Below are 22,452 nucleotides of genomic sequence, written 5' to 3'. Positions count from 1 at the left end.
GTTTCCATCTGGCCTAAAGCAAAAAAAACCATAAAGAAAACTGTAAAAAATTTAGCAAATTTCTAAAGAGTGGTGAAGAAAAACACTAAAATGAAACCCGAGCTGAGATATCAGTGATGCTGCCATGAAAGGCAGCGACCTTCTGACCTCAAAGCTAATCTGTCTGGGTTTGTTTAGAAAAACACGCAGAATGCAACAACTATTGGAGGAGTTTTTTTTTGGGAGATTTCTCCCTATTTTGCACCAGAAAGTTCATTAAAATTGGTTTTATTTTGAGAACGTAGTCATGTTAGGTTTTGTGAAGAATATAGACATTTTGGCATCATGGAGTCTCAGGTCTGATGGTCGTGTGTACACTGGCAGTGTGTGTGCGTGTGTGTGTGTGTGTGTGTGTGTGTGTGTGTGTGTGTGTGTGTGTGTGTGTGTGTGTGTGTGTGTGTGTGTGTGTGTGTGTGTGTGTTTGTCCCGTGGCGACCTGGAGGCTGATTCAGGATAAAGATCTGCCTGGATGAGCGTCTCGTTTCCCTCACATCGATCCTCTGATCGTCTCTATCAGGAGGCGCCTCACACGGCGCCGCCACCTGTCTTGTCTGTTAATCATTCACGTTTTTATTAAACCAGCAGCTGGAGGAGGCAGCGGGGCGTTCAGGTAGGCGCAGCTGAACACAGGCGAACACTGTACGAAGGTGTGTGTGTGTGTGTGTGTGTGTGTGTGTGTGTGTGTGAGTAGTGGAGTAACTCAGTCACAGCTGACGCTTCTGTTTCCTGTTGTGCATATTGAATTCGGAATGCTTCTCGCTTCCCATCAGGCACTGAAATCCACGTGCTTCCTCCCCTCCTCTCCGGAGTGACTGTCCCTGCAGAGCGGCTCTGCTGCATAGGAGCTTTCAAGCACACAATACACAACTGCAGCGAGCACAGCTGCCAAACAATGCAGATGTGCTCCACGTCTGGTTACACAACAGGGATGCCCCCCCACGGCGGGGCGCGTACTGAGGGGCTGTCCTGTCTGAGAGTGTGTGTGTGTGTGTGTGTGTGTGTGTGTGTGTGTGTGTGTGTGTGTGTGTGTGTGTTTGCAGCTCACAGAGGGCCGAGGACAGCAGGAGGAAACAGCTACCACCAGTGGACGCAGCCTGAAACTGAGGCAGGCTGCACACACTCCGCATCAGGCCAAAACAAAACTGTTCATCCGTCCAGTAAACACAGACACGAAGACTCCTGCAGCACTCACACAGTATCTGTTCACAAAGTACAAAAAAAAAAATAAAAACTGGGAGATAAAGTTAAAAATGTTGTTTTCAAGTTGTGACTGTTGGAAGATGATGCATCTTCGGCACACAGCAACAAGGGGAAGTAGCATCTCTTACATTAAAGGCACAAAGTCAATTTCCTCCAAGCAGAACAAACTGGAAGAAACGCCGAACACTGGAGCATCAGACCTCTGTAGGGAACTCATCCAGGTATTTGGAAATGAAGACTTTCAACATTTGGCTGAAAAAGAACATCTCATCCCAGGAATACCAAGTAAATGTTATCTAGATGTAATAATCTATCAGAGGGTGTGAAATGGACATTCATAGAATTAAATTTTAAAACTTATTCATAAAAAAAAAATGCATAAAAAGGCTGAAATTTTCACAAGATGTCTTTAAAAGACGTTTAGTGATGATGCTCAATGCAAATCCTCCATACTGCCTTTAAAAACCTCTGCGGCCTCCGTCCTCCATCTGCGATTCACCAAACTTCCCAGTGAAGCCAAACCGACTGAAGTTTCCCTCCCGGCTGGCGTCACTACAAAGCCTCGCATTCTGCTTTTATTTTAACTTTTGAACAAACTCACATCAGGAAACGTCTCCCTCGTGATCTCCGGTGCTCCCTTCCGGGGGGGTCCCGGGCCCCAGGTTTGGAAACAATATTCTTGGATCCCAACAGCAGCAGCAGCAGCAGCAGCAGCAGTCATCGTAGAATGATCTGGATTAACTCCACACCTGGTTGAGTAAAGGCTGTGCTTGTTCTGATGTGCAGGGGAGTAAAAACAAGCGGCGGCGGTGTATCATTGATGGACACGTTTAATGTCGAGGTTGCTTTTTGTGACGTTGATGAAGCTCAACATGTTAGATGAGGTCATTAATACTGTGCAATTATCAAGTCTGATTATGTGTAAAAAGGACAAAAGAAAGGAAGGAAGGAAGAAAGAAAGAAAGAAAGACACATAATCTCCACATGCATAGATGCAAAATTGGCACTTTGATGAACGCCTCCCCCTCCCCCTCCCGTCCCCTTCCCTCCCGTCCCCCCATGAACCCCCCCCCCCGCTGGACCAAAGAGTGAAGCAAAGGCAACGCGAACATGAGAAGACACGTCTGAGGTCGAAGATAAAAAAACAAAACAAAGAGAGACTAAGGACGGATTTGCATGTAGATGGCTGCAGTTTAGCATTTCTCCAAAAAAAAAAACAAAAAAAAACAAATATACACATACATACAGTACATACATACAAATATATCTGTCGACTTATAATACAGTAAAATTTTTTTAATCATCTCTTAAATAAATTGTGTTTCATTGCACTTTTGTTAAAAATAATTAATTATATGATTTCTCTTAAAGGCAATAGTGTGATTTTCTTTTTTTTTTTCTTTCTTTTTTTTTTTTTTAAGGTGAAAAAGATAGAGTACCATAGGCCCGATTTAGGATAATAGTAAAAATAACAAGATCTGTAATATACATACTGTATCTGTAAAAGACCCTCACCTCCTCATATACATGAATGGATGTTCATCCCCGTATATGTAGCATGATTTCTGTGTGACGCCGCGGCGCATGCTCCAGTGCCAGTTCCGAGCCGCACCGCGTCTCCACGCGTACGTATATACACACAATATTATAAAATAAATAAATACAGGAAAACATTCTTGGTTCGTGGTTTAACGGTTTCTCTCCGAGCGGTGTTTTTTTTTTTTTTTTTTTTTTTTTTGGTGCAGTCTCTGACGTCACCGTCGCTCGCTCGCCGTGAGTCTGGGTGTGAGTCCGTGCCGATGGGGTCAACAGTCGACTGAGCCTCCCTGAAAGATGCACCGGTGGTGGGGGGGGGTTTCTGCATGAGTGTGTGTGTGTGTGAGTGTGAGTGTGTGTGTGTGTGTGTGTGTGTGCAAAGACAGCGCTTGATGAAAGGGGGACCAAAGTCTTTGGCCTGAGGAGAAAGTATAGCGAGTGTAGTGGGGTTATTTTTTTTTTTTTCGTGTGTGTGTGTGTGTGTGTGTGAAAGTGTCAGATTGTCCCAGAACAGGAGCTCAGTCTCAGGAACTGTCCGAGTGCGCCCCCCGGTGCGAGGGGTGATACAGCAGGTGGGGGTCTTCAGGGCGGAGCAGCCCCCCCCCCCCCCCCCCCCCCCCCCCCCCTCCATGACGGGGGTCTCGCTGACTGGCTGACTGGGGGCTACTGGTCGGAGCAGAACCCTCACTTCCCCCCGCCTCCGCTTCCCCGCGTTCCCTCATGTCCAGCTCCGGCCGCTGCTCCGTGCGTGCGCGCGTGTCCGCGGGACAGGGTGGGGGTCCGGGCCTCCACCGGGCCGGGCGGCTGCTAGATGGGCCCCTCGTTGTGGGCGCTGCTGTGGTTGCTCCTGCTCAGGCCCACACAGTTCTGCTGCTGGCTGAGCAGGTGGGCAGTCTCGTTGGCCACGGCCACGGCCACGGCGCCGCCGGCCACGCCCGTCACCACGGCGGCGGGGGGCTCCACGCCGTCGTGGAGCTCCGTCAGCGTCAGCTCGATCTTGGTGAACTCGCTGTCCGTGGACTGAGGCGTCTTGTCCATCCGCGACGCCATGACGGCGTTCTGGTACTGCTGCCGCGTTACCTAGGAGACGGGAGGGGAGACGGACCCGGGTTAGCGGCCGGTCCAGCCCATCCACCCCCCCACCCCCCCACGCCTCCTCACACCCACCTTGATGAACTGCAGGTCGGAGCGCGCCCTGACGGAGTAGTCGGGCACGTAGATGTGCAGGAAGGAGTTGAGCTGGTTGTTGCTGCTGCCCAGCGTCGGGGTGATGGCGTCCAGCCGCTCGCTGCGGTTCAGCGAGTCCGAGTGGTTGAGTCCAAACGGCCGCGGAGGAGATTTATTCTCTGCAGGGGACGAGACGGTAGAACGCTGAAGGCGGAGGTCTGTGTTTTACACAATATGATGGGTTTAAAAACAGATGAATGCTTCAGTAACTTTGACTAACAGGAGAAAAACACTGGGATCAGAATTACGACTGATGTCAGTTCACAGCAGGTTTAATTAGATTCTATCATTTCCTTCAATTCAGCCTCGATCAGGGGTGTCAGACATGAGGCTCGCGGGACCAGAACGGGCCCACGGAAGGCTCCGATCAGGCCCAAACACGCCAAGCAAGGTGGTTCCATAGGAGCTTTAGGAGATCTTTTTTGACTTTTCACTGTATTTTACACCAGAAGGTGTCATTAAAATGGGCTTTAAGATGAGAATGTAGCTATTTTCAGAAGTAATTGTTTATTTATGTGAAAATATAGACATTTCATCATGTATACTCTGCGGCACGACAAAGAAAAACTTCGGTAACACTTTACTTTAAGCACCCGGTATAACACATCATCAGTAGTTATAAACACTCATAAATGATCACAATGCTTTATAACTCACTATACAGCAGAGGGTTAGGGTTAGGGTTAGGTCCTGGCATTGTGATCATCTATGAATGTTTATAACTGTAGATAAACGTGTTATAATGGCATTATAATGCTTTATAAATGTACTTATAATGTTTTATACGGGGGGCTTCAAATAAAGTGTTACCAAAACTTCAATTTAAAGGTTGAACCTGGAGTAAAACCTGTTCAGTCACCTTTGATATTTCTCCTGAATGTATTCTAAATTATTGCACCTTCGAGTTCTTGTTCTTGTTCTTATGTTCCTTATCTGGGTAGAGCAGACTGATTATAAGTAAACAACAGAGAGGTGATGTTTTCCGAGCTGAAAGCTGCAGTTCTGAGCCGTTCATTGGAAGAATTCGGCGCTTTGTCAGCAGCAACCGTGATCCTCGGTAACGGTGACATTTTTCAAACGTTTGATATTAGAGCGGATGCTTGCTGCGATGTATGGAAATCTCATTTCAACATAAAGCTTCCACCGGCGAGGGGAGTTTCACCGGTGGGCTCCCCTGATGCTGCGTCGTCCTTCCACGAGCTGCGACGCAGACGACCTGTTCCGTGGTTCCTTTTCTTTCTTTTTTCTAAAGCTAATTTTTTAATTAAAGCCAGATTATGTTTTCCACTTCTTAAAGAAGCCTAGCGAAAATCACACACAACAAAGTGGAAACGGCTTGGCCGACGCTAATGCTACTACACTGACTGGAATGTATGTAATCCCATGTTGGAATACGTGTGTGTGTGTGTGTGTGTGTGTGTGTGTGTGTGTGTGTGTGTGTGTGTGTGTGTGTGTGTGTGTGTGCGAGCAGACGGAGCACAGTGGGCCAAAGACCTGGCATGTGAACCCTTGTGGATTAGTACTCCACTTTCTAGGGGCCGCAGGGGCCAGGTCAACACACACACACACACACACACACACAACAAAAAAATGGCGTGTCGAAAACACACAGACTCTCACTGGAAAGCGTGCGCGGCGCGACACCAGAGTGGGCAAGAAAACAGCAGAAGAGGGGCAACGCGGGACTATTTGTTCCACGGCGTTTCCCGATCAACGTGTTTGTGTCCACCGTGCGTGTGTGTGTGTGTGTGTGTGTGTGTGAGGACATGTAAACGTGCGTGCCGTCGTATGTGCGTTCCGCGGCGTCCGGCAGGGGGCTGTAGCTGTAGGTCTTGTTTATGCAGTCGGGGGGGTTAAAGGTTAGGGGCGAGCGGGGCGGAGCCTGTTCTGGCTCGGGGGCCTCCAGTCTCCCGAAACCATTCAGTCACTTGACGAATGGCTCAGAAGTGACGGCGTTAAGTCTCACTCTGAATCGCTCTCTCACCCTCACCGTTGTTTTCCACTCACACACACACACACACACACACACACACATATGCTTACAGTATATGTTGCAGTCACAGGATAGGTGTGGTGTGTGTATGAAGAGAGCGTTAAAAGAAATCCACTGTACCTGGAGATCCCGCTAATGATTCAGCTCTACTGACCGCAAACGTCCGAGACAGGGAGAGAGGCACTGAGGAGCCAGGGAGGGACAAAAGAAGACAGAAAAGTCACTCAAAGTTCACAAACAAACACGTTTACACATATATTCAAACTGAGATTAATCTGTGAAAAAGCTGGTCGTCTGGATGAAAGTGTTCTGGACTCAGATATGAGTTCAAAATCATCACAAAGCTTCTGATTTGTAACCAGAAATGACAAAGAGCAGGGAGGTAATTCCAGGGTTTCACCAGTAGGTGTCTCTCAGATCCCACCACCCACCTGCATCTCAAACCATGTGAGCAAGTTTAGTAAGTTTATGAATGAAGTGATCACAACGTCACTCTGATGCCTGGGTGTCAACTTAATGTTGCTAAATATGTGAAGTATAATAGAATAGAACTGATCCTTTGACAGGAAATTGCTTTATTTAAGAAGTACAGAAACACAACACGGACAAAAACATGCAATCAGTAACAATAAAGAAGTACTTGCTTGAATTTCTTCCAAGATTTTGTTTAATCTTGCTTGTTTCTGTTTGCTTTTTTCATTAAAAAGATATTCGGGAGACGTGACAAGCCTCAAAAACAAACTGAAATTCTGAAAACGTCAAATAATAGCATTTAATTTACTTTTAAGCGGCACAAGACGAAAACACTAAGTCAGGGTTCATTTCTGACTGTAATAAATATGATTTCAAAGTGAAGTCAAACTAAATGACATCCTCTAAAAACACTGAATCACCAAGAAAATGTTTTAATGATTTATGATTTTTTTTCCGCACAGTGCCAGCATCCCTGCTCTGAGATATAAGTGTAAAACAAAAACGTTTTGACACTTTTTAGTTCAGGGACCAGAGTGTGAGGGCCAATAAATAGTGCCATAATAACCTTAAAATTCAAACTTTAATTTAAACTGCATTTAAAAAAGTCTCTGTTTTTGCAGTGACTATGCGGCTAATGCTAGCTTGCTAGCTTTAATAGCAGCACCACAGATACCTGAGCTTGAGTCTCAGTGTTGTGCTGTGTCAGCTACTCTCAAGAAAAATACCTTCCTTTTCACATTTTTACTAATTTCTCGGTCATTTCCTGGGCCAGACTGGAGCCTTTTGCAGGCCAGTTTTGGTCCACGGGTCTTATGTTCGACACCCCTGCTGCAAAGGAATTTAGCTTCAGTGGGTCTCAAGCTGACTTTATAACATTAAAATCATTTGTTTGAAGCAGCAGCAGCAGCTCTCACCTGGCGAGGTGGTCAGCGCCATCATCCCGTAGAAAGAGAAGGGCCCCGCCTCAAACTTCATCCCCTCTTTTCCTGCCTCCACCTCCACTTTCCCCTGTTTCAGTCGCAAAGAGGAAAACAAGTCTTAGAAAATCATAAATGTGCATGAAAATGCAAATATACAACAGTTATTTTAGATTTATGTGCTATAATTTCAGGCTGTAAGTCATGAAAATAAAAAAAAAATACAGTAAATGTTTAAATATTTCATAATCATGACAGCAGAAAATGAAAAATAACCGAACAAACAATAAGATTTTTCTGATGCACCAGTAGAAACAGACTGTTCATAAATGATATATTGCTGCCTAGCTGTTATTTGTTTTTCCTCCCCCTTCTGTAATCACATATTATGTGTTATATCCACAGCAGCCTGTTGTATTTTTACATTCGCAGTGGATCGCTGAGCTTTTGGTACTTCATTGTGTCGCTTACAGTATTTCCATCCAGGATTTCCGCTGCAGCTTTTGTACTTTGCGGTTGCGCGTTCACCTCATCCAAAATCTGCTCAGATATATTTGTTGGTCCTGCCCGTGAGTTTTTCAACAAATCCAGCCGCCCTCCCTCTTCCCTCTCTCTCCTTTTTACTACTTGCAGAAAATCTCTGATTAATAGCTCCCAATCTGTTCCTGAGCCCAGACTCAAGGGCAGTGACCCTATGATTGTCCAGGCAGGACCTCATTTGATCCGGGAGGGGTGTGTGTGTGTGTGTGTGTGTGTGTGTGTGTGTGTGTGTGTGTGTGTGTGTGTGTGTGTGTGTGTGTGAATACACACACGCTGACAGAGAGGACTGACAGAAGCAGCGTTCATCCACAGAACATCCCGACAGTGAGAAATACCCCCTGTAGGGCGAATCAGGACAATGCGTCGTCGGCACTGGCCGGATGTCAAAAAATGCAGCAGCTCAGTTTTTGAACTGCAGGTAATGAAAATCTGCTTCATTTAGTGTTTTTTTATACAAAACCCTAAAATGTACTGAAATGACACGAAAAGTGAATTTTGAGCTCTCTGCTGTGTTGTGTTTATTCTGCTCTCACTTTGCTTTAATTCTGATTGAAATTCTGAGTTCACGCAGCATTAGGTCTGTTTCCTGTGGATGGAGCGTTTTTAAAAGACTGATTTAAACCATTAATACGGTCGGCTTCATTCACAGTGGACCGTTTTTTGAGTTGCGCTGCTTTGGGTTGTAACTTTAAGTGACAAGTTTGGTTTCACTCCATAAATGTCCTCAAAAAAAAAAAATAAATAAATAAAAAGTGGACAGCGTTGTTTTCTCTGCCAACAGAGCTGCTTTAACCATGAAGTCAAAGAGAAAAAAACACGTTAAAAGCACAAACTGGCTGAAACAGCAAAAACTGACTAACATGACTAAATATTTGACATGCTAATTCATCTAAAATTGATTTTAAAAAAGGAAAAAAACCTAAAAACTCGTAAATTATCTACGTCTGTTACAAATGTTCCTAAAGCTAAACCAGTTCAAATAGAACCTGCATCAGTTTATTTATGATTTCACACAGTTGAAAGCCTCCACTTGTTCAGGTGGATTTTAGAACATTTCCTGAACTTATTACGACATGAAGTTGTAAACGAGGCTCTATGAACTAAATGAAAATGAAGGCTAAGCTCCTAATAAAGAATGCAGACCCGACTCATTACTGGCATGGACTTAGGTGTCAGATCTAATTATTCTGCAGACTCGGCTAATTGCTTTCTGATGGAACGATACCTTCTAATGAGATTTCTCTGGAAAATATTCAGACTCGCAAACCAAACTTTGTGGAGTGACTGTAACATTTAGAGACCATCAGAAAAGAAAACCAGACAGGTTTCTGCTCTGGAGTCTGTTCAGAGAGGTTCGGCTCTTCTCCATATTTAACATATTTCTCTAGATTCTGCATTGGTGATAAAATAAAACACGATTTTCTTGTCTTGCGATTGTCCTCTCATACAAACTGTCTGCTGCTGCAGCATTCATCATGTGTCAAAAAGAGCCGCTTCAGGTTTAATTTACTAAAAAATGATGCACTGCTTCTGCATTTTCAGTGGTTTGCATTCTCAGATCCCATGGGAGCAGCGGCCTGGTGACGCGGCTCCTATAAATGCGGCGGTATGCTGCTGTGCCGCTTGGAAATTTCACATCTTTCAAGTCAGTTTTATTAGCCAGGAGCTGTTTATCTATATCATTAGTGCTTGTTTGAATCCAAAGAGCCCTGCAGTGCAGTCATTCCACGCATACTTCCTAAGGATGCGTGTCGTCTGTGGGAACCGCCGTCCGCGGTTCATCTCCGTGGGATCGGTGAGCAACTTTTCCAAAAGCGGGAATGAGCTCTGTCTGGATTTCTTCTGTCTGGTCACCAGTCACCTCAGCGTACCTGCAGGATGAGGATGAAATAATCCACGGGCTTGTTCCGGTGGAAGAGGTAGTGCTCCACGGCCCGCTTGTTCTTCTCGTCGTACTTCAGCTCCTGGATGACGTTGGGGTGCTTCAGCAGGCGCAGGAGGATCTTCTCCGACATCTGCACCGGCGCGAAGGGCTCCACCTCTGAGAGAAGGAGAAGCGTCGCTTTGAGAAGTCTCTAATTTGCACGCTCTCGTTCTTATTTCATTGTGAAACAGCCCTGTTTGTTCAAACATTCATAAAAAGCATCACTAGTTCACCTTTGACCTCATTAAAATCACAGTGACCTCTGCACTTTATGAGGACCGAATCCCACAAACGCCACACTGCTGCTGTTTGGAGCTAAGATCAGTCAATGAGCGAACAGCAGGAGGAACCAGCAAGTTTTACTTCTTCCTCCCACTTTTCAGACGCCATCAACTAGATATTTGCCTTATATCAGTATTTCTATGTGCATGGACACCGGTGTGTATTTCCAGATAGGTGTGTGTAGCTTAAGACACACATTTCATTATTTTGTGCATTTATATATTCATAGATTATATTATTTTCAAGATAGATTTTTTTTTTTGTGTTCACATGATTGGAAAGAATTAATAACTAAACTCTAAATCAACTCAACTGATTTTAGATTATTGTTTTCTGGTGTTGATTGTTTTCAAGTTGTTTTGATAAAAAACAGGAGAGAATCAGACCAAAAGAAGACAAAAGCATCTGTAATGTGGAGAAATTCAAATAAAGGATCATAATTAATGTCAAAAATGAGGCAATTCGGCAGAAACTACTGCTTACTGTTATATAGTATTCAGGAGTGTCAAATAAATTTCAGTTCAGCGTCCAGATACAGTGGAAAAATAGAGCTGTATTAACCTTAAAATTGAACCTTTAAGTGTTATCTTTGTTGTGGTGCAGAATATTACCTGATGAAAATGTCTATTTTTTTGACAGAACGTAACAGTTTGTACCAAAAATGAGTACAATCTCATCATAAAGCCCATTTTAATGAAAGTTTCTGGTGCAAAACAAAGTGAAATGTCCAAAAACGTGTCCCTTGATGCCTGTTTGGACAGAGTCACCCTGACAGCAGGGCGTCGGTTCTGATGCTACTGCTGGTGCACATGTGCATCAAGGCCACAGTAAATATATCTGCACATGTGCTGCGATTAGATGGACAATAACAACAGTGTTGTCCTCCAGACCGTCATGAGTCCCGGTCCAGATTCTCCTGGACTCGGTAGTTTTTGAGATGAAAACGATCCAACTTGTTATTTGTGAGTCTAAATGAGCACGGAGCTCCTGGAGCAGCTGCTGCTCAGTGAGCTGAGCTGGATGGAAAGGAGTTTGAACAGGAGGTCCCGGCTGTGAGTGGTCTGCATCGGCCAGCGAGCGGCCAATCAGCTCCCTCCCCTCAGCGGCGGCGATGTGTGTCAGCTGGCTGCTGGCTCCACCACCAGGAACTAAACTCCCTAATAGCCTTTAGAGGAACTTAATCAACGCTTAGCTGCTAGGTCAAAGTTCTAAAGCAAATCCAACTGCAGTGAGGCGTAGTCCAGCGCTCGCTGCTAGCGCCGCTGTAGTAGCGCCCGGATCCCCCGCTGCCTGCGCCGAAGTCCATTTCCCCAGGGAAAGCGGGTGAAATATTTCACATTTTACACTGGTAAGTACACAAGTATGTCGACTTGTGTGAGAACTGCGATCACAGGCCAAAAATGCTGGATGTGATGTCATTGAGGAGCGAGTGTAAGCAAACAGGGTGGTGTTTTTAAAGCTGTGAGCGGAGATCTCGACGTGTAACCTCCAGTGCATGACATGCAAGCAAATAAACGCCCCGGCTTTTTTTTTTTTTTTTTTTTTTTTTGGGGGGGGGGGGGGGGGGGGGGGATCCGCCTGCAGTCTGCAGACATCCCGTGTGCTGCACTCCCGAGAGGCCTTCCACCTCCACACACACACGCATACCAACACGCTTGTTGTGAGTCCTCACACAACTCAATCCCTCACACACACACACACACACACATACACACACAACAGATACTCATTCTACACACATACTCACTCACTCCTCCTCCTCCCTCTTTACCCACTTGCCCGAAACTCAAAGCCCGTGTGGGCACATGTGCGCACACACACACACACACACACACTCACACAGTGAGGGGCTGAGGGCACACTGGGGGAAGTCAAGCAGCAACGCAGCCCACTTGCCTGTTGCTAGGAAACGCAGGGTAGCCAGCAGAAGCTGAGGTGATATTTTAACCTTCATTTCATTGTCAGTAGGCTTGAAGGCCGAGAAATCTTGCTTCCTCTCCCGATGGGTGATTTTCTTCTTCGTCTTGTTGTCAGCTGAGGAGGGGGAAAATGAAGAGTGGAGCGTTAAGACACAGAGCTCGCCGGTTTCTCCCGCAGCACGGACGACCGGGCCGGCCGGCCGGCGACGCTCCGCAGACGCCGAGGCCGTCATCCCGGGTCACAGGGTGACTAAACTGGAGTTACCCAGAGCTTATTGCTTTTTCCTGAAACGTAGCGGTGGCGACTTTCTCAGAACTAAAGGAGAACTATAGGGGGCTACAGTGTTACCACATTCTCACCACATTCTTGGCGTTACTGAAAGCCATATGTACGAGTCCAGCAGACTGGACGCTGCTCTACAGGTGCTCGCACCTCGAGTCGGGGACACGCACCACGAAGAAAAACCCTCATTACAGTCTCTATGGGTGGAGAATGTGGAGAATTAAGTCCTGCCATTAAAATGTGCTTCTCCGTCTCTCATATTCATGGCGGTTGAGGCTTCATTCTGAGGATTCATTATGAAGACTCAGCTGCATCCCTCAGGTCTGATGTTTTTAGTGAGCTCTGATATTGTATGTAGAACCATTTTTAGACTGTTTTCTGCCTTAATTTTATTTGAAACACTTCGGCATGTGAGAGACTGTGTGTCTCTTCAGCTCTGACGAAACTCCGACTCTCATCAAGTCTCAGACGGACTCCAGCTGGAGAGCAGTTTTCTCACTGAGACGGCTGCACGTCGCAGCATCAGGTGATAAATCTCCATCAATCTGACTCATTTCTCATTACGCTCAACGATCTATGGTTCAAAGTATAAAAAGCTGAACCTACTGTACAAGTCGGTCTCATCCAGGATCTCTGACTTGATGATTTCCTCGATGACGTCCTCCAGGGTCACGATGCCCAGAACCTCGTAAAAAGGGTCGCCCTCGCCCTCGTTGTTCACCCTCTGCACGATGGCCAGGTGGGATTTTCCTAGGAAAACGTACACAGGCTGGGTTATAAAACGACAGAGAACAGGCAGAGAACGGAGGGTGGGTGGAGCAGACGGAGGAACTTTTGTTAATTTTTGAGAAATGAGTGGAGCGTAAAACAAACAGTTTAATGGATTTGAATTAAAATGAGAAAATAGGCTTTAGTTCAAAACCATTCGTGAGGGAGGGTTGATCCAACCAGTCAGAAAATTCCTGGTATCAAACAGCAAGCAGCCACTAACAAGAACACTCCAGTCAGTGTTGTTCAGATTCGGTTTGGTCAGAGAAGCAGAAGCTGCAGGAAGCATCGCAGCACCGGCAGTCGCTCAGGTACAAAACCTCGTCCCGTCACAGAGACAGACGGAGATGACAGTCAAACAGAACTAAATTTCATCACATGAGCCCCTCTGGCCCTCTGTGCTTCCACATCTGTGTTCCCAGGACCCTCCTGTGTGCTGTACCATCTGAAAAAAAGAAACAAACTGCCGTGTATGCACAGAAGACTGTCAGGCAAAACACTAAACAAATTCTTTGCCTTTTCTCAGCTTGTGATCATTTAAAAGGAATTTTCCAGAGGCCCAGGCTAATATTAGCCCCTGCAAAATGAAGTTTCCATTCCGCCCCGGCGATATTCTCACCGAGCAAAGGAACAGACCGGGCGAACCTCCGCTGCGTGATCAGATTGTCTCGGAATGGGCCGTTTGCATGCAGATACACCTGGGCGTAAATAATGGAGGACGTCAGCGCGCGCGTGTGCACGCACACGTGTCGTGGGAAGTGCGGGAACACACAGGTACATCACCCCAGTCTGTGCTCACATGCTGCTTCAGCTAAAGTTGGCCCGCGGTGGCGCAGGCCGGCACCGGCTGAAAGGGCTTCTGGGCCGATCACCAAGAGTGTTTTATTGCACTGCAGCTCACTGCTTCCTCACAGCACTATGACAGCACACACACACACACACACACACACACACACACACAGGCCCAATGTGAGGTGCAGATTCATGAAACACACTCAGGTTACACTTTAAAGGCCAACTCAGAGACATATTAATAATGTAAACACACAAATCCACTTATCCAGAGAGTCTAGAAAATGGCAGGCAGTTTACAGGGCTCACATGAAAAGAAGAGTCTTTGTGTTTCTATTAAGCTGTCAACAGCATCTTCGGGCCGGGTTTAACCAGGACAAACACAAATGGAGCCTCGGCGGGCCGAAGCAGTGAAGCAATCAGGCCTCAGAAGTCCTTGAGCACGCAATTACTGCGAGCCGCACGGGGAGGGAGAGGCAAATGGATTGGTCAGCACAGCGCAGCACAGCGAGACAGATCAATGCCCGCTTTAATAGCATCCGCTGCAGCCAGAAACAAAGGCTGGGAAAATTCAGTTTCCACAGCCAAAATGTCATCTGATGTATGTTAGATAAAAAAAAATTACACACGGCTCTATTATCTACCTTTATATCTATTCATTTAATGAAAGAAAGCGTCACACACTCATTATGACGGTTAAAATAAATGGATGCTCCATATATTTCTGCACATATCGGCTGCATTTGAGTTAATCCCAGATTAGAGACTGATGAACGGGAAGGTAAGTCACCTTTTCCTTTTAAAAATAGAAATAATCCCATGACATTTTTTCTTCTTTTTAAATTTCAGTCTCTGTTAACTTGCAAAAACAAAACACTCACTTGACGCAGCCTCTAAAACTTAGCAGACACTCCTTGCCACAGTGAAAACCATTGCTTCTGGAGCTGCACGTTTTCACAAACTGACCATTATTTTAAAAAATAAGTTACACTCAGGCATCCTTTGTAACTTTTGAGCTCATGTTTGAAATCACCGATGACAATTTCATTCCTGGAACTAATTATCTGCAGCCAAACGTCTAATTGCTGAATAAATGACCGGAGCTCTGGAGAACCTGCTCTGTTTCTAGTCTCCCACATTCACACAGATCCATTACCAGACAACGACAAGCGTAATATCGAGGTTGTGACAGCTGAGCCGTAAGAAAGGCTTATTAAATTAATAATGGGTTGAGAATAAATATCATGAAATAATGAATATTTTATAATTAAAAAAGATTAAGCAGTGGTGTTTTATGAAACCCAATCCCACCTCACCGTCCACACTGTACCTCAGAGACTATTACATTTTAGTTCAGGGGCCACATATTAATTGATTTGATCCCTCTGGAGTCAGGCTAGTAAACTGATATATGAGTATAATAACCAATGAATAACAAGTTCTCCTTCAGTTTTATTACCTCCGCCAAGGAGGTTATGTAATCATGTCGGTTTGTTGGTTTGTTGGTTGGTTTGTGAGCAACATTACGGAAAAAGTTATGGACAGATTGCAATGAAACTTTGTGGAAAGGTGGGTCTGGGGCTAACTTAGAATCCATTAAATTTTGGTGATGATCCGGATCACTGTCTGGATCCAGGAATTTTTTAAAGGATTCTTTATCATTGAGAGATAGGGCAGTCATTCACATAGTTGGGCATAACTCAACAATAAATGACAAGGGGGCTTAGCAAAAAATGACAGTGTAAGTTCTTCAATGACTCTAAGAGATATCAGCTGCTGATCCAGATCATGAAAGTATTCCGGATACCAGGATCCAGAACAGACAAAAATAGGGGGATTCTGGAGTGTCAGTCACTGTGAGGAAACACACTGAGATATGAACATGCAACAAACAGCTTTCTCCCATACAGTGTTTGTGTTGGGGAGAAATAATTTTTTTTTTATTATATATGGTGTTCTTATTGTTGTTGGTGACTGATTTGAGCTGTGGCGGAGGTCTGCGCTCTCTGAGTGCCAAATTCTAGTTGTAAAATGAAATGTCAAAAATCCTTAAAATGCAACACATTTTCCAGAAAATCTATTGAAAACAGAAATTTCGCCAAGAAAAGTAAAAGTGACATAAAATCCTAAAATCTGTTCTATCATATGAGATCAAAAGCCTGTAATTTCTCAAAAAGCACAAGATTTCTGAAACCTTGACAGGATGCATGCCTCAGATTAAAAATTCTGATTATTTGCAGAAGGAACAAGAATTTGACTCTTTCTAGTTCAGGTACAGAGTCTGAGATGAGGTGTGATGATACCAGGAAACACGACTGTCGTGTTGACCGTAGCTCAAGAAGGAAGCAAATCAGGTCGATGGATGAAGCTGATTATTGATGATGGATGTTTTTGTGATTGTACAGGAGTTACTGATACTGCACCGGTCAGATCATTAATACTGTGTAGTGTCTGTAGTATTAGCTGCATTGTGTGTGTTTTATATATGAACTTTGTCAAAAGATACTTGCTGTGTTTGCTCCACTTCTTCTTGCAGTCTTTTTTGAATCTATCTGCTTTGTCAGTTTTGACTCTCAGTCTCAGCTTGTGTATGGATTCATTACAAACTAGAATTTGGCACTCAGAGAGCGCAGACCTCCGCCACAGCTCAAATCAGTCACCAACAACAATAAGAACACCATATATAATAAAAAACATTTTATTTCTCCCCAGCACAAACACTGTATGGGAGAAAGCTGTTTGCTGCATGTTCATATCTCAGTGTGTTTCCTCACAGTGACTGACACTCCGGAATCCCCCTATTTTGGTCTGTTCTGGATCCTGGTATCCGGAATACTTCAGTGATCTGGATCAGCAGCTGATATCTCTTAGAGTCATTGAAGAAGTTACACTGAATTTTTTTGCTAAGCCCCCTTGTCATTTATTGTTGAGTTATGCCCAACTATGTGAATGACTGCCCTATCTCTCAATGATAAAGAGTCTTTTAAACAATTCCTGGATCCAGACAGTGATCCGGATCATCACCAAAATTTAATGGATTCTAAGTTAGCCCAAGACCCACCTTTCCACAAAGTTTCATTGCAATCCGTCCATAACTTTTTCCGTAATGTTGCTCACAAACCAACCAATAAACCAACAAACCTATGTAATCACATAACCTCCTTGGCGGAGGTAATAAAAAAACAACAGCACCCACTAGAGGCCAGACATGACAAATACATCACTGTCAGCATTTCTCCCGTTTCTGTGTGAACAGACGGCGTTTTCAAAACGTTGTTGTTTAATCGAAAAACTTTTCTGCAATAAAGAAAGTAAAATCGACGTGCTTTGTCTTGAAACCAGACATTAAGCATTCATGCCGACACGTTCATCTTGATCTGGGGAAGAGGACAGACTCGTGTGTCAACATATCGTCGTAAAGCGAGGCCGGACCCTTCACCTTCAGCCAGTCAAACACAATCAATCCTGCTTTAAGGACATGTGCACACACACACACCAAACCAAAGTGCATGTTTGTGAATATTTGGTGATTCTGAGATCAACTCAGACACAGACAAAGGGTCCTCGGTTCAAAGCCCGACCCTGGAGTCAGGTTCAGGTCAGACCTGAAGGTTCTGGATGTGTTGTTCACACACGGCAGACTCAGTTTGTTTCCTGGTTCACATCAAACAACACATTCTTTCCAGCGATACATTTCTTATGACTGCGAGCTCTAAGCTGGCAAAAATACCACCGGGGTAATCCCACCACAGCACGACTGCAGCACACGTCTTACTGGGAGCATGAAGGCTGATGTCAGTGAAAAAAACACACAATATGTCATCTGCTTACGTCTTCTGCTGAAGTGGTAAAAACACCAGAATTTTAAAAAACATAACAGCTTCCTTCACGGGGCTTAATAAACCCCTTCCTCCACCTCCTTCCACTGAGGTGAGTTGGGATTAACTATTAGACACGACCCGCCTTGTAAGACAGCACGGGTCATGGTAATGAGGCCAACGGCGACGAAAGAAGAACGACAAACACACGAGACACAGGAATAGGAAGCTCTTCAGTCCAAATGACAGAGAAAAGCATGTTTATGCACAGTTTAATAGTGTTTATCTAGAGTCTGTCCCACGGGCTGCGATGTAAGGAGACAGAAATTTCACGAATTCCATGGAAGTGAGCGTGAAGGAAAATCATACAGCCAATGTTTCCTTTATATTACTCGGCATGTTTCAGATGGGAGTCACGAGGCTTCATATTTGACCCGGAATGGCTTTGGAGAAGATATTTTGCCACATTAAACAATGGCTCTAAAGAAGGACATGTGGGCTGCTTGCTTCAATTTCAGTGAAGCGTCTCAACAATCAGTGAATGGATTTCATTAAAAGTTTGCACAAGGTGTCGATCTCCTGACTTCCTGGTTGAATTCATCACAAATCCAGCAAAATGCACATTTAAAGAGTTTGCAGCAAGTGAATTAATTATCAAGATGTCCATTTATGTTTGGAACTCATTTCTAATTTCATTCAGTTTGACTGATTGGCTGAACTCTCTGGGGCTAATCGATTCAAATCCTGCTAACGCCATGCTGAACTGCTCAGGTAAACAGGTTACACTTTTAGTTTGAATGATTTACTAAGAATAACACTATGAGATACAACAAATACAAACAAATGAAGGCTTTTGAGAACAAACAGCAGATTCCCTCACTGGAGTGATCTGATGGAGGCCTGAGTCACTAGAACACAGTTATTATTACTCAACATACCAGAGCATTACAGTAAATGACGCTGGATTTGAAAAAATGTTTTAAAAAAGCACGGACCATTCGCAAATTCTAAATCTCAGGTAAAAGATGGAAAAGCTTTGATAATAAAGTCTGCAAACAAAAGTCAGAAATAGACTTTCATCCCAATCGCAGCAGGATACCTCGAGAAGACCGAGCTGTTTCAACATCTTTTCATCACAATAATCTGTTAATGAATTTAATTGATAAATTCCTCACAGTACTTTGAGAAATGAAGTGTGTTTCTTCAGATCAGTTTCCATGTGTGTGTGGACAGTATCACAAAGCTTGAACACATCAGGCCCACTGTGTAGATCTATTGATTCCAGGAGAAAATCCTCTTGACGGACTCAGACCCCGACAACATCCAACGATCAACACCACGACATTTCGAGTGAAATCAAATCATTTTGGGGTTTTCCTTTCAGATTTTTGTTTTTTTGCATTTTCATGGCAACTTTTGAAAACGCTGCAGTGTTCAAGGTGGGCCACTAGTGGGTGCTGTTGGTTGTTTTGTTATGAAACTACACACAATAAATGTGAATGATAATGTAAGAAGCTTTGTGTGGTGGAACTCCCTCCTCTGGAGTGGATCAAGCATCCAGGAGAGATTTAAAGAGAAGCAGCTACTCATCAACACCGAGAGGAGCCGGTTGAGGAGGAACGAGCTTTTGTCATGTCGCTCCAGAACCCAGACTCGGTGGAGCAGTGGTAGCTCCGGAGCTTCTCAAGAAGAAAGTTCCAATCTGGACAGTGGAGTTTGCATGTTCTCTCCATTTCTGTGTGGGTTTCCTGTGAATTTCATTACACAATGAAACCAAACACAAGGTAATAAACTGTATTTATGCTTGTGATTAGTTGACAGTATACACTGCCTGTCCAGTTTGGAGAGATCAATCGATAAATGAAAAGACGAAATACTTAAAAAAAAACAAAAAATCACCCTGAAATGAACTCAGCAATTTAGAGCATTTAATTTAAAGTAAAAATCATCTTCACTTCATCTTTAAAGGCGCATTGAGGAGTTTGCACGTTTTATGCGAAACAGCGCCCCCTGCAGGCCTTGTGCATAATGCAGCTTAGTGAAAAACCCGTCCCTGTGGCTCACGTGCAACGAAGAGGGGAACTCCGTCTTCGCTCGTTTAGAAGCGCTCAAGTAAGATTTAAGTTTCTTTTACCTGGTGGAGTCTGTGCTGGAGCTGTGGCAGTGCTCGAAGCCAGTCTTTTCTTACTTTCTGGAAGCTCCTGCTCAGTTGTTGCTCACTAAGCATCTGGCGGAGTAATGGCGGACAAAATGAAACCTAACAGCCGGAGCGCGCATTACGTCATTCCTTTCAAATTCTCCCCAAAAAAATTCTGGTGCCGGACCGGCACTGCAGCTTTCAAGTGACAATTTAGCGCTGTTAGAGGTACTTAATAATAACTTAATTAATAAGTATTTTTAAGGTTGTAAAACTCCTTAATGCACCTTTAAGACCAAGAAGTCATTCTTCTTTCTTCAAAGTGAGGCTCCATGGGCCCCATGTTGTCCATGTCTTCTCTATTGTTTCTGCTTCCCTTAACGTCTCACGCACACACACACACACACACACACACACACACACACACACACACACACTCAAACAGTAGCACCACTCCAAATCGTTTTGTCCCGCTGTCCCACAAGTCGAGTGCATACTTTCCAGTTTCCCACAAAGACAAAATACCACACAACGACAGAAAAAAGAAAGGAGGAAAAAAAAAAGGCGCTTCTGTCTGCCATAAATATATGACTAGACAATGACAGCTTGTTTACTGGCCGCTCCTTCGCTGCCGTTGGGGCAGGGAGTTTTGTGATTGGAGCGCGAGTCTGGAGGTAGAGAGGGGAGAGTGACCCTCCGCACCCTCTGAAGCCTGGAACTTGGCAGCGAGCCTCGGGGAGAGCGTGTCCTTGCGAGGACCAGTTGTCTGGGGTCCTATAACCCACCACTGCTGCCTGACATCTGGGGCCGTCTGACTGGGCTGAGGCTGGAGGCATGCTGCGTAGTCCCGCACACAACAGGGTCAGGGGTCCATTCACTTTCACTTCAGTCCATTAGGAGCAGATCATGAAGCCGAAACGCCGGAACCACCGTTTGGGATTGAATCTGAAAACGGCAACGTGCACGCGCACAAGCACACACCCAAGGTATGGCTAAAGAGAGAAGATGGTTGAATTTCCGAGTTGCTCCATCAATTGGTTGCTGCATAAAGCTGCACAGCAAACGTTCCCCTGCAAACAGCTGTAGTCAGATTATTAGAAAGTGCTGAGATCAGCGTTTCCTCCGTTCAGCTGCAATACCCAAAGTCCCACTGGCATCACAGCTACAGTGTAATTCACTTCACCTGGACACAGAATAAGTTTAAATTATGAAATTTTAAATGACCTGCGATCATAATGAATCATACCTTGACTTGACAAATTCCGAATACGTTACTGTTGCCAACAGATGCTGCAAACTCAAGGATCAAAATGCTTAAAAGCCGAGATCCATTAAAAAAAAATGGCAGCCAGAAAACTTAAAAATGTCAGTGAGGATGTAGCGAGACAAATGAGAATGAGTCTCACAGGCATTTTTCTGCTGTAACGTCGTTTGACAAAGATCCAAAATAGAAGTTTTCTGTCTTGATGGCTGCATTTGTCCAAACCAATAACCCATCCAGCCATCCATCCATCCATCCGTACCCCGAAGCCGGCCCTGAGAACCTCCTCTCAGGCCTTCAGAGACTAAGCCGCGTGCTCTTTTCCACCATTCCCAGCTTATTTATGGAATGCAGCTTTGTCATATTTTTCCATAGCGCAATTTTCCCCTATAAATAGGCACGTAAGGCTCCGAGAGTTGGGGTGGGAGTATGAGGGGTCAGTATCTTTTGTGGACACTCATCACTGCCCCCCCCCCCCCCCCCTCCCCCCGTTTCACTCTCCCCTCTATTTTTCCAAATATTTGAGCACTGACAAATATAGTGCAACGTTTGGGTGATGGGAACTCATTGGACGGTCTTTCTTCTAAATCTACCTCCAGTTGAAAAAAAAAAAAGAGACTTTCCAACTCCTCTGACCCATTTTTCCATCCACATGGAGAAAAACTTCACCCTGATGCCGGTATCATGGCGGCTATTTATGGCTTCCTCGTTTCAATAAACAGTCCTGGCTGGATTCACATGTAATGAGATGATGCCATTCTTTGTCTCTGCTTGTATTATCTGGAGACATGAAAGGAATGTGTCTGCATATTTGTTTATGTGAATGCCTGCAGCTTATCCAGTATTGCGTGTGCGTGTGTGTGTGTGTGTGTGTGCTTGGTCATTGTTATTTGGTCATAAGGAGGGATGTTGAAGCTGCAAACACACAGGTTCAGTTTTTGAGTGTTGTTATGACTAGGTGGGATGTGTGAGACTGTAATTTCCCAAATTCAGCCCTCAGCACATGGCTTCAAATCAGGGGTGTTAAATACAATACATTTCTGTTCGGCGGCCACACAGCTCAGTTTCATCTTGAGTGGGTCGGACCGCTGAATGGAGCCAGAGTGATCTTTAAATTTCCTCACTGTGGCACAGAGAATATGAGAGGAAAATGTTTTATATTGCAAAACCAAACAATTACTACCAAAAATGGCAACAATCGCAACACGAAGACAATCTGAGCGAAGCCTTGAGGTGCAAAATACAGTGAAATGCTTTGAGGCTAATGCTAGCTCGCTAACTTTCATTGCAGCATCACTGACATCTCAGCTCAGGACTCAGTGTTTGTTGTGTCCGCTAAGCT

At 44.7% G+C, this 22,452-nt stretch overlaps 1 protein-coding gene across 1 annotated transcript in view; it reads right to left on the bottom strand.

Moving 5' to 3' along the window:
* Positions 1-3,432: 3,432 nt before the first annotated feature.
* Positions 3,433-22,452, bottom strand: part of cnnm2b (cyclin and CBS domain divalent metal cation transport mediator 2b) — a 37,454-nt gene continuing 18,434 nt past the window's right edge. Inside the window, exons 2-8 of the mRNA XM_030092898.1 lie at positions 12,941-13,084; positions 12,029-12,166; positions 9,798-9,967; positions 7,384-7,477; positions 6,116-6,178; positions 3,943-4,121; positions 3,433-3,855 (exon numbers count right to left, since the gene is read on the bottom strand). Coding sequence (XP_029948758.1) covers positions 3,583-3,855; positions 3,943-4,121; positions 6,116-6,178; positions 7,384-7,477; positions 9,798-9,967; positions 12,029-12,166; positions 12,941-13,084 — 1,061 coding nt within the window. The 3' untranslated portion in view covers positions 3,433-3,582. The remainder of the gene's footprint in view (positions 3,856-3,942; positions 4,122-6,115; positions 6,179-7,383; positions 7,478-9,797; positions 9,968-12,028; positions 12,167-12,940; positions 13,085-22,452) is intronic.

This window comes from Salarias fasciatus, chromosome 6 (assembly GCF_902148845.1).
Source record: "Salarias fasciatus chromosome 6, fSalaFa1.1, whole genome shotgun sequence".
In the NCBI taxonomy this organism is placed as follows: Eukaryota; Metazoa; Chordata; class Actinopteri; order Blenniiformes; family Blenniidae; genus Salarias; species Salarias fasciatus.
The sequence above is the reverse complement of the archived record's forward strand: the minus strand, read 5'-3'. Positions and strand labels throughout refer to the sequence as shown.